This window comes from Oncorhynchus clarkii, chromosome 8, assembly GCF_045791955.1.
Source record: "Oncorhynchus clarkii lewisi isolate Uvic-CL-2024 chromosome 8, UVic_Ocla_1.0, whole genome shotgun sequence".
In the NCBI taxonomy this organism is placed as follows: domain Eukaryota; kingdom Metazoa; phylum Chordata; class Actinopteri; order Salmoniformes; family Salmonidae; genus Oncorhynchus; species Oncorhynchus clarkii.
The window spans coordinates 28127440-28142562 of NC_092154.1; the positions used below are offsets into that span (position 1 = coordinate 28127440).

Consider the following 15123-nt stretch of genomic DNA (forward strand, 5'->3'; position numbering starts at 1 on the left):
ATAAATAAAATACATTTTGCCTCAAATAAATAATGAAACAATTTGGTTTAAATAATGTAAAAACAAAGTGTTGGAGAAGAAAGTAAAAATGCAATATGTGCCATGTAAGAAAGCTAATGTTTAAGTTCCTTGCTCACAACATGAGAACATATGAAAACTGGTGGTTCCTTTTAACATGAGTCTTCAATATTCCCAGGTAAGAAGTTTTAGGTTGTAGTTATTATAGGAATTATAGGACTATATCTCTCTATACGATTTGTATTTCATTAACCTTTTACTATTGGATGTTCTTATAGGCACTTTAGTATTGCCAGTGTAACAGTATAGCTTCCATCCCTCTCCTCGCTCCTACCTGGGCTCGAACCAGGAACACATCGACAACAGCCACCCTCGAAGCAGCGTTACCCATGCAGAGCAAGGGGAACAACCACTCCAAGTCTCAGAGCGCACAAAAGCACTTTTGTGCTGCAAAATGCACAAAAGTGCTGTTTGAATGAATGCTTACGAGCCTACGAGCCTGCTGGTGCATACCATCGCTCAGTCAGACTGCTCAATCAAATCATAGACTTAGTTATAACATAATAACACACAGAAATACGAGTCTTAGGTCATTAATATGGTCGAATCTGGAAACTATCATCTCGAAAACAAAACGTTTATTCTTTCAGTGAAATACGGAACCGTTCCGTATTGTATCTAAGGTGTGGCATCCATTAGTCTAAATATTCCTGTTACATTGCACAACCTTCAATGTTATGTCATAAATACGTAAAATTCTGGCAAATTAGTTTGCAACGAGCCAGGCTGCCCAAACTGTTGCATATACCCTGACTCTGCGTGCCATGAACGCAAGAGAAGTGACACAATTCCACCTGGTTAATATTGCCTGCTAACCTGGATTTCTTTTAGCTAAATATGCAGGTTTAAAAATATATACTTCTGTGTATTGATTTTAAGAAAGGCATTGATGTTTATGGTTAGGTTCAGTCGTGCAATGATTGTGCTTTTTTCACAAATGCACTTTTGTTAAATCATCCCCCGTTTGGCGAAGTTGGCTGCCTTTGTTAGGAAGAAATAGTCTTCACACAGTTCGCAACGAGCCAGGCGGCCCAAACTGCTGCATACCCTGACTCTGTTGCAAGAGAAGTGACACATTTTCCTGAGTTAAAATAAATTAATGTTAGCAGGCAATATTAACTAAATATACAGGTTTAAAAATATATACTTGTGTATTGATTTTAAGAAAGGCATTGATGTTTATGGTTAGGTACACTTTGGAGCAACGACAGTCCTTTTTCGCGAATACGCACCGCATCGATTATATGCAACGCAGGACACGCTAGATAAACTAGTAATATCATCAACCATGTGTAGCTAACTAGTGATTGATTGATTGCTTTTTATAAGATAAGTTTAATGCTAGTTAGCAACTTACCTTGGCTACTTACTGCATTTGCGTAACAAGCAGGCTCCTCGTGTAGTGCAATGTAAAGCAGGTGGTTAGAGCGTTGGACTAGTTAACCGTAAGGTTGCAAGATTGAATCCCCGAGCTGACAAGCTAAAAATCTGTCGTTCTGCCCCTGAACAAGGCAGTTAACAGTAGGCCATCATTGAAAATAAGAATGTGTTCTTAACTGACTTGCCTAGTTAAATAAAATCTACGATGACTCTACATGGATGGACCTTCATCATAGATTTAGTGTAAAATCAGTCACAGCAGCCTATTTTTTAAATATTTTTTTTACCCCCCTTTTTCTCCCCAATTTCGTGGTATCCAATTGTTAGTAGTTACTGACTTGTCTCATCGCTACAACTCCCATACGGGCTCGGGAGAGACGAAGGTCGAGAGCCATGCGTCCTCCGAAACGCAAGCCGCACTGCTTCTTAACACATCCAACCCGGAAGCCAGCCGCACCAATGTGTCGGAGGAAACACCGTACACCTAGCGTCCTAGAGTCACTAGTGCGCGATGAGTCAAGGATATCCCTACCGGCCAAACTCTCCCTAACCCGGACAATGCTAAGCCAACTGTGCGTCGCCCCATGGACCTCCCGGTCGTGGCCGGTTGGGTCTCTGGTGGCACAGCTAGCACTGCGATGTAGTGCCTTAGACCACTGCGCCACCCGGGAGGCCACAGCAGCCTATTTTCAAGTTGGCCACTATTCATTTCAATGTGGAGGAACTCAATTGAAATGTCATAGACTCATCATAGATTTAGTGTAAAATCAGTCACAGCAGACTATTTTCAAATGTAATTTATTTATAGTGTAAAATATTTAGTGTAAAGTCAGTCACAGCTGCAAATTTTCAAATGTCATAGTTATCATAGATTTTGTGTAAAATCAATCAATCAATTTTGAAGTTGGCCACCATTCATTTCAATGTGGAGGAACTGAATAGATTTTTCAAAAGGAGGCGAGAGAGGACAGAGAAGAGATACTCAAGTGACGGTGCTGGCTAGCTCAGTGCTGCCCCCTCTCATTGGGTAACTCAAGTTGAAGGTCGACCAGGCTACTAAAGCTGCCATTACCAACTATATTATTAACTACACTTGTATTAACTATTTTTTTCTGTAGTTTGATTTTTTAAATAATTAGTTCAAGGACATACATCTGGTGTATTGAGGGCTATTATTGGTGCCATGATTGTCCTCCAATTTTTTTTATTTTACATGAAGATTGCCAACAAAGATTTTTTTCGGTCACTACAATGGGGGATCCTGTTTTCTAAAAACAATGCCTGCAGTACCACAGTCGGCCTTGAACTTCCGTGGCTTCAATGAGAGGGGGCTGTCGTTCTCCCCTGGTCCATCTGTTCCGTCTGTCCATCCCTTCTTCCTTCGATCCATCCATCCAGATTCCTGCACTGTAATGTTTCTCTCATTTCTTCCTCCTCCTCCTTTTCATTTTCCTCCTCTTCTTCTCTCCTCTTGTTGGCGGGGTGGTGCAGCTGTTCACCCAGGCTCAGCCCCCCTGCCTTTCTCCTATCAATCTGCCCTCTCACTTCACCCCTGCCATCGCTGTCTCTCCCCTGCACCAGGTACACTGTGCATGCACTTATTTGGCAGCAAAAAAACTACATAAACATTATTATAGCAGGTTTGATAGGATTCACCCCTTATGTTGGAATTCAAACTTCCACCTTTTACATTGCAATGGTAAAAATGAGTGAAAGAGTGAATTGTGCATGAATGAGTGATTGATATTGCCTTCTTTTGTAACGTTATGACCCCAGGCCTCACCCAATCGAAGGGCCCGGGAGGTGACCTGCTGGCTACAACGGGCCTATCAGGAGCTGCTGGAGGTGTGGGCCTCCACGGAGAAAAAAGCCTATGCAGAGCGGTATCAGGTTAGACCTTTTTCACACTATCATGCTGTCCCAAACTTTAAGCGATAGTTCACTCAATTAGTCTTTTGTTGATTAATCCACTGTTATTGCAGTCCCAATTTTTCAGCAGTTTTCAAGATGGAGCACTTTCACTACAAAATGCATCATCCCAGTTTATGCTCTTCTGAAAGTGCTCCATCTTGAAAACTTGACTGAAATGTCAGGCCAGCTCAGCTCACTTTTATTAACCTGAGCTGTGCTGAAACTGCTGAAATAGACAACGTGAAAGCCAGCACAGTACGGTTCAGGTCTGTATGACCGTTGTGTGGCCAACCAAATGTTGAATCCGAGTCCTTCACGTGACTGCATTAGCCACCTGAGCTAAAGCCGATCTGCTAGACTCTGTCTCATATATTGTACATATTATGTTTTCCTATGGGATGTCTATGTGGGCTCCAGGCATTCCAGGCATTTGCGGTCTCCTTCAGTGAGCAGCGACGGCCAGTGATGCCCCTGTTGGGAGCCATGCGACGCTGCCCGGAGCCCAGCGAGGAGCAACGTGCCCTAAGAGCAGCCTGGGACTGCCTGGAAGAGAAGGTGAGAGAAATTCAGGAAGTAAACTGAAATTCCAAGTCAATATAATTAAAAAGGGCAACCATTTTCAAGGATTTCTCAATAAATTGAAAAGGAGAAGCTATTTATTGTAAAATTGCCTCACCACAGTCACCAGTGGGAGTGTGTAGAAGTTGCCCCTGTAATACCATTAGATATTATATTTATATTTTGTGCCTTCCGAAAGTATTCACACCCGTTACAGCCTGAATTTGAAATTGATTAAATTGAGATTTAGTGTCACTGTGTCACACAATACCCCATAATGTCGAAGTGGAATTATGTTTTTATAAATTTGTACAAATTAATAAAAAATTAACATTTAATGAGTCAATAAGTATTCAACCCTTTTGTTATGGTAAAAATGTGCTTAACAAGTCACATAATAAGTTGGTTGCATGGACTCATTCTGTGTGCAATAATAGTGTTTAACATGATTTTTAAATGACTACCTTACCTTACCTCACACATACAATTATCTATAAGGTCCCTCAGTCGAACAGTGAATTTCAAACACAGATTCAACCACAAAGACCAGAGAGGTTTTCCAATGCCTCACAAAAAGAACTGTACCTATTGGTAGATGGGTAAACATTTAAAAAGCAGACCTTGAATATCCCTTTGAGCATGTTGAAGTTCTTAATTACACTTTGGATGGTGTTTCAATACACCTAGTCACTACAAATATACAGTACAGGCGTCCTTCCTAACTCAGTTGCCGGAGAGGAAAGAAACCGCTCAGGGATTTCACCATGAGGTCAATTATGACTTTAAAACAGTTACAGAGTTTAATGGCTGTGATAGGAGAAAACTTAGGATGGATCAACAACATTGTAGTTACTCCACAATACTAACCTAAATGACAGAACATCCTGTTTGCAATAAGGAACTAAAGTAAAACTGCAAAAAAAATTGGAAAAAAATGAACTTAATGTCCTGAATACATAGCATTATATTTGAGGTCAAATCCAACACAACACGTTACTGAGTACCACTCTTCATACTTTCAAGCATGGTGGTGGCTCCATCATGTTATGGGTATGCTTGTCATCGGCAAGGACTAAGGAGTTTTTTTAGGATAAAATAAACAGAATAGAGCCAAGCAGAGGCAAAATCCTAGAGGAAAACCTGGTTCAGTCTGCTTTCCAACAGATACTGGGAGACAAATGTAACTTCCAGCAGGTCAATAACCTAAAACACAAGGCAAAATATACACTTGACTTGCTTACCAAGATGACAAAAAGCTGTCAAGCAATGATAAACAACCAATTTGACTGAGCAATAATTGAAGAAGAATAATTTGCAAATATTGTACAATTTGGGTGTGCAAAACTCTTCGAGACGTACCCAGAAAGACTCACAGCTGTAATCGCTGCCAAAGGTGATTCTAATTCTATTTCGAGGTCTGAATACTTGAGATATTGTAAATTATATATTTCTGTATTTCATTTTCAATACATTTGCTACCATTTCTAAAAACATGTTTTCACATTGTCATTATGGGGTATATTGTGTTTAGATGGTTGATTTTTTTTTCAATTTAATAAATTTTGAATTCAGGCTATAACACAACATAATGTGGAAGTCAAGAGGTATGAATACTTTCTGCAGGCACTGCATATTTTTTGTACACATGACCACCTGCTCTTCTAATTCCTGTGTGTGTGTGTGTGTGTGTGTGTGTGTGTGTGTGTGTGTGTGTGTGTGTGTGTGTGTGTGTGTGTGTGTGTGTGTGTGTGTGTGTGTGTGTGTGTGTATTTGTGCTCTCCTATAGCTGCGACAGTGTAAGGCTGAGCTGGATACGTATCTTCCTGCGCCAATGGACTTTGTCGGGGCGTGGCTTCACCGTATGGAGGCAGTACTATCTGAAGAGGGAGGAAATGCTCAGGACCACGCCTGTGCTGCCAAAGAAGCTAGAGTCAAACAGGAAAAACTCAAGGTCTCTTTCCTTTTCCTTCTCTCTCATAGAGATCTCATAGAGATAGATAGAGGTCTTTCTACAAAGCTTGTTTCAGCATGGGCAGCGCAATTGGAGGCTTTCACCATTTTAATGTAGCCAACTGGGTGGGACTTCCTATGGGTTAAGGGAGTGATCTCAGAATTATATCCAGGTCAAAAGGAGGGATCAGCCAATAAATGATACTCCTGATCAAACATTCCAGCACAGTAGGTGGCAGTAAATCATCAAATGTAGCTTTGTCTGTTCAGACTTTTCACACTCCAGCACAACGGTATGCAGCTTTTCAGGTAGTTTACAAACTGCCAAGAAATTATAGAAGTTGGAGAAGAAGGAATTGACTACTTTCGAATGGAGATAGGGTAGCCCTCAATGGCACTTCCCAAGCTGTCACAGAAGTGATAATGGCAAAGATGGGCTCTCTTTGCTCTATCTCTTCAAAACTGTCTAAAGATTGTTGTTCCCGGTAAATTAAACTATACTTGTTTGAAATTGACTACATTGACTACATTGAAGATCAGTGCAGCATCTAAGACGCTTGATACATACAGCCCCTGCATGTAAATTTGTTAATTTTACGATCATGCATTCTCCCCCAGAATTCAATGGTTGAGTTGAGCAGCCACCTCAACATCCTTCACACGTTCTGCAACCAGGCTGAGACCGGTGCTGTACTCGTGCCTGTGGAGAAGTTAGACGAAATCAAGAGACGGTGGGTATAGCGGGCACAACTTCCCTTGGAACAGAGATCACTTCCTGTCTGAAACAACCTGATTGGCCCAGATGGAAAAGTTGTATGATAACCAATAAAAACACTAAGTCAGTTGGTATGATGATGAAAACATTGCTAGTTTTGGGACCTGTAAAATAGCAGATAGACTTCCATCAAAACTAGATGCATCTTTTCTATAGAATACGACACCTTTTTAGTGAGCTGACAGTAGTTTGTAATCAAACATAGTGAGTACAGAGTGCAAAAGCAGGGTTGATTGAAGTTATTTACAATGAAGGGCAGTGTGGCCTGGGTGGTCTAGAGCAGGGGTTTCCAACCATGGGGGGGGGGGGGGGGGGGGGGGGGGGGGGGGGGGGGGGGGGGGGGTTGGGACCTTCCTTGATTTGATGTTTTTTTTATAGAAACATGCCAGAGGAAGACACAACTCTGATGCACATGGGAATATACAGTGCCTTCGGAAAGTATTCCGACCCCTTGACTTTTTCCCACATTTTGTTACGTTACAGCTTAATCTAAAATGGATTAAAACAAAAGCAAATCCTCCGCAATCTACACACAAAAGCCCATAATGACAAAGCGAAAACAGGTTTTTAAGAAATGTTTTATTTATATAAGTATTCAGACCCTTTCCTATGAGACTCGAAGTTGAGCACAGGTGCATCCTGTTTCCATTGATCATCCTTCAGATGTTTCTACAACTTGGAGTCCATCTGTGGTAAATTCAATTGATTGGACATCATTTGGAAATGTCCGAGCAAAAACCATGCCAAGAGGTCGAAGGGATTGTCCGTAGAGCTCCGAGACAGGATTGTGTCGAGGCACAGATCTGGGGAAGGGTACCAAAACATGTTTGCCGCATTGAAGGTGCCCAAGAACACAGTGGCCTCCATCATTCTTAAATGGAAGAAGATTGGAACCACCTAGACTCTTCTGGAACTGGCCGCCCGGTCAAACTGAGCAATCGGGGGAGAAAGACCTTTGTCAGGGAGGTGACCAAGAACCCAAATGGTCACTCTGACAGAGCTCTAGAGTTCCTCTGTGGAGATGGGAGAACCTTTCAGAAGGACAACCATCTCTGCAGCACTCCACCAATCAGACCTTTATGGTAGAGTGGCCAGACGGAAGCCAATCCTCAGTAAAAGGCACATGACAGCCCACTTGGGGTTTGCTAAAAGCCACCTAAAGACTTTCAGACCATGAGAAACAAGATTCCCTGGTCTGATGAATCCAAGGTTGAACTCTTTGGCATGAATGGCAATTGTCATGTCTGGAGGTAACCTGGCACCATCCCTATGGTGAAGCATGGTGGTGGCAGCATCATGCTGTGGTGATGTTTTTCAGCAGCAGGGATTGGGAGACTAGTCAGGATCGAGGCAAAGATGAACGAAGCAAGTACAGAAAGACCCTTGATGAAAACCTGCTCCAGAGCGCTCAGTACCTCAGACTCGGGCAAAGGTTCACCTTCCAACAGGACAATGACCCTAAGCACACAGTCAAGACAACGCAGTAATGTCTTTTAATGGCCCAGCCTGAACCCGATCGAACATCTCTGGAGAAACCTTAAAATAGCTGTGTAGCAACGCTCCCCATCCAACCTGACAGAGCTCAAGAGGATCTGTAGAGAAGAATACTGGTATGCCAAGCTTGTAGCGTCATACCTAAGAAGACTCAAGGCTGTAATCGCTGCCAAAGGTGCTTCAACATAGTACTGAGTAAGGTACTTGTGTAAATGTGATATTTTTTTTTAGCAAACATTTCTAAAAACTTGTTTTGCTTTGTCATTAGGGAGTATTATGTTTAGATTGATGAGGGAAATAAACTATTTAATACGTTTTAGAACAAGGCTGTACCCTAACAAAATGTGGAAACAGTCAAGGAGTCTGAATACTTTCCGGAAGCACTGTAATTTGGTTTGGCTCTATGACATTCAGAAGCTGAGCTACAATCTTCTAAAGTCAAGCAGTCAAAGAAATTGGACTAGCGTGACTCTGTCGCTATCAATTGATCTATTCACTTTCTGTAAAAGAGAATATGTATAATTAAATTGAGAGCTCATATAAATTATTATCATTAAATAGCCTACCTGAAAGATGTCGAGTCTTGTTTAACCATGTAGAATTGCAGGGGGTGGCGTGATATTTTTGACGTGAAAAAGGGGACCTTGGGGGAAAGAAAGTTGGGAATGCCTGGTCCAAAGGTTAGTTCTGCCTCAGCAAACACATGTAGTGTGGGTACTGGGTACAAGTCTCTCCCACTGCCTGTTTAACACACACTCTCGTGCTATCTTTTCTGTCCCCTCTACTGACTGTCCTATTAATGAACTGTCCTATTAATGAAAACATCAAATACAAAATGAGTGGGTGTAAAAAATAGGCAGTTCACTAAATGATCTGACATTTCCATTACATTTCCCAAACCTGCAATGTATGTTGTACTAAACTCACAGGTAATGAACTGTATCACTCTGCACCATGTCATTCCTGACACCTGGGTCGTGGGCACACAACAGAAACATTTCAAATGTTTTGCAACAAAAATGAGCATTTCCTGTTGCATAAGTCCAGGTTGTCCCTCCATGTTTCTGTCTTTTCCCTTATGTTTGTTATGCTTTCTTACCACAGTTTCACTAACGCCCGTGTCACGGCTAAGTACCACGGGATCAAACTGGAATACCGGGAGCACCGGCACACCGTCTTGGATCTACTGGCTCGAATTGGTGCCAAGTTACGCTCCTGGAAAGGGCCCTACAGCTCCCAGGATGCAGTGCGTCTGCTCCTACAGGACTGGCATGTGAGTTGGCTGGGCCTCTGTCCAAAAATGTGCTCAATACTCTGCCCCTGGCTGTGCATCATGGCACTGCAGTGAGGGGTAGTGGATTCACTGTTTGTGATCGATGTGCATGTATCGATGTGCATGTTTGAGATCAGTGATTCTGATCTACAAGTCACCTTACATCCTAAGTTACTACTCATTATGTGATCAAGATTAGCAATTGTCTTACATCAGATCCCAGTGTGGTCCCACTCGGCGAACACTCTAAATAAACATCTAGTTTCAGTTTAAATTAGACTTGTACATTTAAAAAAAAACTTTAATCAAAGTTAACCAGTTAATACATTTGTCTAACTATCCACATTGATACAACGCAATTACTTTGATGAAGTAAGTTGAAACAACAAGGAAGCACATTTTTACTCGTAAGGCTTTTTACTCGATGGATTTGTATGAATCATATTATTTTATCTCAGGACACAGTGGATCGCCAATGCCTAGTTTCTCATCTGGTGGATGCCCTCCAAAAATTGAAACAGACAGCCAGCACTTACACAAGCAAGGCAGCTCTGGGTAAGGTGTGTGTGTGTGTGTGTGCTCTTCTATAGCTGTGACAGTGTAAGGCTGAGCTGGATACGTGTGCGAAAGACAACTGTTATTTGTGTACTCACTGTATATGTGTGAGTGACTGTGAGAATAAACGTGTCTGTACGAGAGAAATAGCCTTATGAGTTTTCAGTGTGTACGATGGAATTCATCCTGAATACATTGCGTAATGGTTTGTACTGAACAACACGTTTCCCCTAAAGAGTGCTCACCGTTCTTCAGTCATCGAAGTGGGTTTTCTCCTGTAGGGTGTGTGTAGCGGGCTGTGACCTATCGAAATCGCAAAACTCATGCAGCACACTGTACACAATCTCCCTTTGGACCACAATAATCGCAGCATTGTTGCTATTGAATTAAACGATGCACATCGTTGTGTACTGCTGAGCGAGGCCTACAGTAGGATTCTAGCCTCCAATGACACAACCCTGATAAACCTTGACCCTAAACCTTTTGCATTCCACTCCCCAGGTGAGGATGCCCAGCTTGTCAGTAGGCAGGTGAAGGAGGCAGAGAGTGACACGGCCACGAGCACAGAGGAAGTGGCGTTAGTGAAAGGCACCATGGGACGTGTGTTGAGTACCTGGGAGGCCTACAGCAAGAATCTCCCCCCCCTACAGACGTGGCTGGCTCAGGAGTCCTCTGGGACAGAGGTACAGGTCCCACTCTAGTTGGCCCACATACCCTACATCAGGGGAAAGAAACTCAGGTCCCTGAAGAGCTGCAGTGTGCGCAAGCTTTTGTTATAGCCCAGCTCTAACACACCAGAGTCATCTTCAGTTGGGATCACCAGGAAAACAAAGGTTCCTTATTGGGCAAGTTTTAGGGGAGACCAGGAACCAAAGTAACAGTTTTGGGCCTTTGCTTAGTATAAAAATTATATTTGAGGTAGATTCATAATATCTTATACAAACATACATATCTTAGCTACCATTACACACTGTAGCGAAGTTTCTAGGACATTCCAGCTGTTTACAATTCAACCCGAATGTGGTGGAAGTGAAATGTTGCTCTTGTATGTTTCACAAGGTTAATTGTTACAGGCTGCGGGGTTATTGTTACACTGTCTTCAATGGTAAAAATTAGGGGTAATTGAAACATTTTCTGATTTGAAACTGATATTTGAATGAAAATACACTGAATTGACAAAAACACACTGAATTGACAAACAAGTTTTATTTGATCTTTTAGGCATGCCATATTGACCAAAAACTGAATAGCCAAAATTAATAGCAAACTAATTGCATGAATCCCTATTAGTTGGACATCTTTAAATTTTTCTATGGTGTCATCTTAGTTGTTGTCACGTTGGTATAAAGGGATCGGGAGACAGGCGCAGGAATGCGTAAAAGGGTTTTTTATTTCCCAAATTACAGCGTGCCGTGTAAAGGCACGGAGACGAAGACCAAACAAACACGTATACAAAACACAAGGTTGAAACCCAAACAAAAGAGCAAGGAGTACTTTGAATAAATAACACAAGCGCACAATGATACTACCACATGGGTTGAGACCTGTAATCATCTGCGCAATACACGCAGCACGAAAGCCAAAACAACACAGCACAGGTACTCACACGACCAACGAACATTGTAACAATAATCGACCGGACAAAGGTGAACAAAGGACACACTTATACAATTACTAATCAATGGGAATAGGGACCAGGTGTGCGTAATGACAGATCCGGAGGGATCCGTGACAGCTGTACTGGCAAACTTCATGTAAAGAAGTGACATTTTATATAATTTTGTGAATGTGTCTAAATACCATTAAAAGGGCATTGAATTGTAGGACTGTGGTTAATTGTAACAAATGTTACAAATGTTACAATTAACCCCCATTACAAATCTGAGCCTAATCTGAGTCTTGTGAGAAAATACAACAATAATTATTGTCATCGATTATATCAATCAAAAAATGACATATGATTAGATACATGGAGACTGCTCCACAAGTCAATAATTAAGAGAGACCGCAAGAATATTTAGAATTAATAAAACAATACAACAAAATAATTTATGGATTTCAGCAAAACTTCCTGGGCATGTAAATCCACTAACCAAACATTAGCACATTGAATAACAGCTTTCTAAGTTATTTCTAATTTGAGTTATGGAGTTGTTACTTTGTGCCCCGTGTTACTTTGTCTCTCCTACCTCCTCATTTAAAAATAGTTTTCCTCTTTCTTGTCTACATGACACAGGACGGATTCAACTAATCATGGGGCTGATGATTAGTTGATGAGTTGAATCAGATGTGTTAGTACTGGGATAGAAAGCCTTGAGAGCTAACATCTTGTTTGATCAGTATTTAATGTAGATTTCTGGTAAAAGGAATTTTCAGTTTGCAAATTTATTGCAAGTAGTCTACATATTGAAAATATAATACTTTCTTATGACAAATACAACATATTAATCTTGTGTGAAATGTTCTGTTGGAAAGCTTGACCCTACAGTCTCTCCAACCCTTTAGGGGACATCCCAGCAGGTGTCCCAGTGGAGCACCCTGCAGGCCTACCTGAACGAGGTGGGTAACTTCCTCATCGAGGTCACAGACCCATCTACCAGCAAAGCCCTGGTAGCCGAACTTAGTAAGCTGAACATGCAGTGGGCCGCCTACATGAAGAGAACTATGTTTGTGAGTGCAATTGTCCCCTATACAAACCTTTCTGATCTTTTCACCATCCATTTGCTGGTTGTTATTTGTGTATGTAAGTGGAATTTGTTCAGCGTAACCTTGCTTGAGACCGGGGCTGTTTAACATTAAAGGTTTTAGAAGATTTTGCAACGTAACACGAAAATAAGCATTTCCTATTGGTCAAGTCCAGGGTAGTCCCTCCCTGTTTCAGTTTTCTTTCTTCAGGCCTAATGATTATGACCCTGAGGACTAGCTCCCAGAAATAATGGCTAGGCTTTAGCACAGCGACCTAAAGATGTGTGTGGTCTGAATCCTCTTGTGTTAACTAGGGGGTATCGAACCAGCCCAGTGCTGGTCCTCTGAGCATCCAGGCGGTACAGGCTCTGGCCCAAGAGGCAGGCTGGGTGCTGAGGGAGCGCCTAGAGGTGGAGTCTGTCCCACTGAAAGCCTACAAGAAGAGGGTGCAGGTACACTACTCTCCTGGGTGAAATTTCCCCTAGATACAGATCTAGGATCAGCTTCCCTTCCCCCAATCCTAACCTTAACCGTTAGTGGGGAAAATTCTGACCCAAGATCAGCATCAAAGGGCAAGTTCACCCTACACTGGTATGCAGCATTTTACATTTTAGTCATTTAGCAGACACACTTATCCAGAGTGTCTTACAGTTAGCATATTCATCTTAAGATAGCTAGGTGGGACATCCACATATCACAGGCATACAAAGTACATTTTTCCTCAATAAAGTAGAGTCAGTGTCAGTGGACTCAGTGCTAGAAGGGGGGGGGGGGGGGGTCAAGTGCTGATTCCTTTTTATATATATTTTTAATTGGGGGGGTGGGCGGTGAGGAGGAGAGTCGGTAAGAAATTAATTGAAGGCATACGTTGGGAGGTTGAAGTCGGCAAGTACGAAGAGCAGTGAGCCATCGTCAGGATACGAGATTATCAAGGTGTCAAGCTGATTGAGGAACTCTCCAAGGGTCCCTGGTGGGCGATAGATGACAATAATGTTAAGCTTGAGTGGACAAGTGACAGTGACAGCATGGAATTCAAATGAGGAGGTGGACAGGTGAGAGAGGGAGAAAAGAGAAAATCTCCACTTGAAATGATAGACCTATGCCACCACCGCGACGACTAGATGCTCTCGGACTATGAGAGAAAACGTAGTCAGATGAAGAGAGAGCAGCTGGAGTAGCAGTGTTCTCTGGGGTGATCCATGTCTCAGTCAGGGCCAAAAAGTTAAGGGACTAAGAACTCTACGTTCTTGACCGCAGATCGGCAGTTCCAAACACTGCGAGAGACCCGGAATTCCACATGAGTTGTGTGCAGTGTACACTAAATTAGAAGTGTTCCAGCCAAGGGGTGGGGAGTGTCTGTAAAGCCTACAGGGAGAGGTGTAAACAGGTATAGAAAACACACCCATAAACTCAGCAAAAAAAGAAACGTCCCTTTTTCAAGACCTTGTCTTTAAAAGATAATTAGTAAAAAATCCCAAAAACTTCACAGATCTTCATTGTAAAGGGTTTAAACACTGTTTTCCATGCTTGTTCAATGAACCATAAACAATTAATGAACATGCACCTGTGGAATGGTCGTTAAGACACTAACAGCTTAAAGACGGTAGGCAATTAAGGTCACAGTAAGGTCACAACTTAGGACACTAAAGAGGCCTTTCTACTGACTCTGAAAAACACCAAAAGAAAGATGCCCAGGGTCCCTGCTCATCTGCGTGAATGTGCCTTAGGCATGCTGCAAGGAGGCATGAGGACTGCAGATAAATTGAGGCATGAGGACTGCAATAAATTGCAATGTCCGTACTGTGGGACACCTAAGACAGCACTACAGGGAGACAAGAAGGACAGCTGATCGTCCTCGCAGTGGCAATCCAAGTCTAACAACACCTGCACAGGATCGGTACATCCGAACATCACACCTGCGGGACAGGTACAGGATGGCAACAACAACTGCCCGAATTACACCAGGAATGCACAATCCCTCCATCGGTGCTCAGACTGTCCGCAATAGGCTGAGAGAGGATGGACTGAGGGCTTGTAGGCCTGTTGTAAGGCAGGTCCTCACCAGACATCACCGGCAACAACGTCGCCTATGGGCACAAACCAACCGTCGCTGGACCAGACAGGACTGGCAAAAAGTTATCTTCACTGATGAGTCACGGTTTTGTCTCACCAGGGGTGATGGTCGGATCCACGTTTATCATCGAAGGAATGAGCGTGACACCGAGACCTGTACTCTGGAGCAGGATTGATTTGGAGGTGGAGGGTCTGGCATGGTCTGGGGCGGTGTGTCACAGCATCATCGGACTGAGCTTGTTGTCATTGCAGGCAATCTCAACGCTGTGCTACAGGGAATACCTCCTCCTCTCTCATGTGGTACCCTTCCTGCAGTCTCACCCTGACATGACCCTCCAGCATGACAATGCCACCAGCCATACTGCTCGTGCTGTGCTTGATTTCCTGCAAG

The 15123-nt window shown here is 42.7% G+C and overlaps 1 protein-coding gene across 13 annotated transcripts in view; it reads left to right on the forward strand.

The window, feature by feature from the left end:
* The window catches only part of LOC139415226 (spectrin repeat containing, nuclear envelope 2a), a 226507-nt gene that overhangs the window by 36004 nt on the left and 175380 nt on the right, over positions 1-15123 (forward strand). For 10 of the 13 annotated variants that reach the window (XM_071163142.1, XM_071163152.1, XM_071163147.1 and 7 more), the window contains 10 exons: positions 2950-3039; positions 3235-3348; positions 3787-3924; positions 5714-5878; positions 6496-6608; positions 9251-9419; positions 9878-9974; positions 10476-10657; positions 12480-12644; positions 12974-13111. In XM_071163142.1, coding sequence (XP_071019243.1) covers positions 2950-3039; positions 3235-3348; positions 3787-3924; positions 5714-5878; positions 6496-6608; positions 9251-9419; positions 9878-9974; positions 10476-10657; positions 12480-12644; positions 12974-13111 — 1371 coding nt within the window. The remainder of the gene's footprint in view (positions 1-2949; positions 3040-3234; positions 3349-3786; positions 3925-5713; positions 5879-6495; positions 6609-9250; positions 9420-9877; positions 9975-10475; positions 10658-12479; positions 12645-12973; positions 13112-15123) is intronic. The other 3 variants (XM_071163148.1, XM_071163150.1, XM_071163143.1) reach the window with 2 other exon arrangements.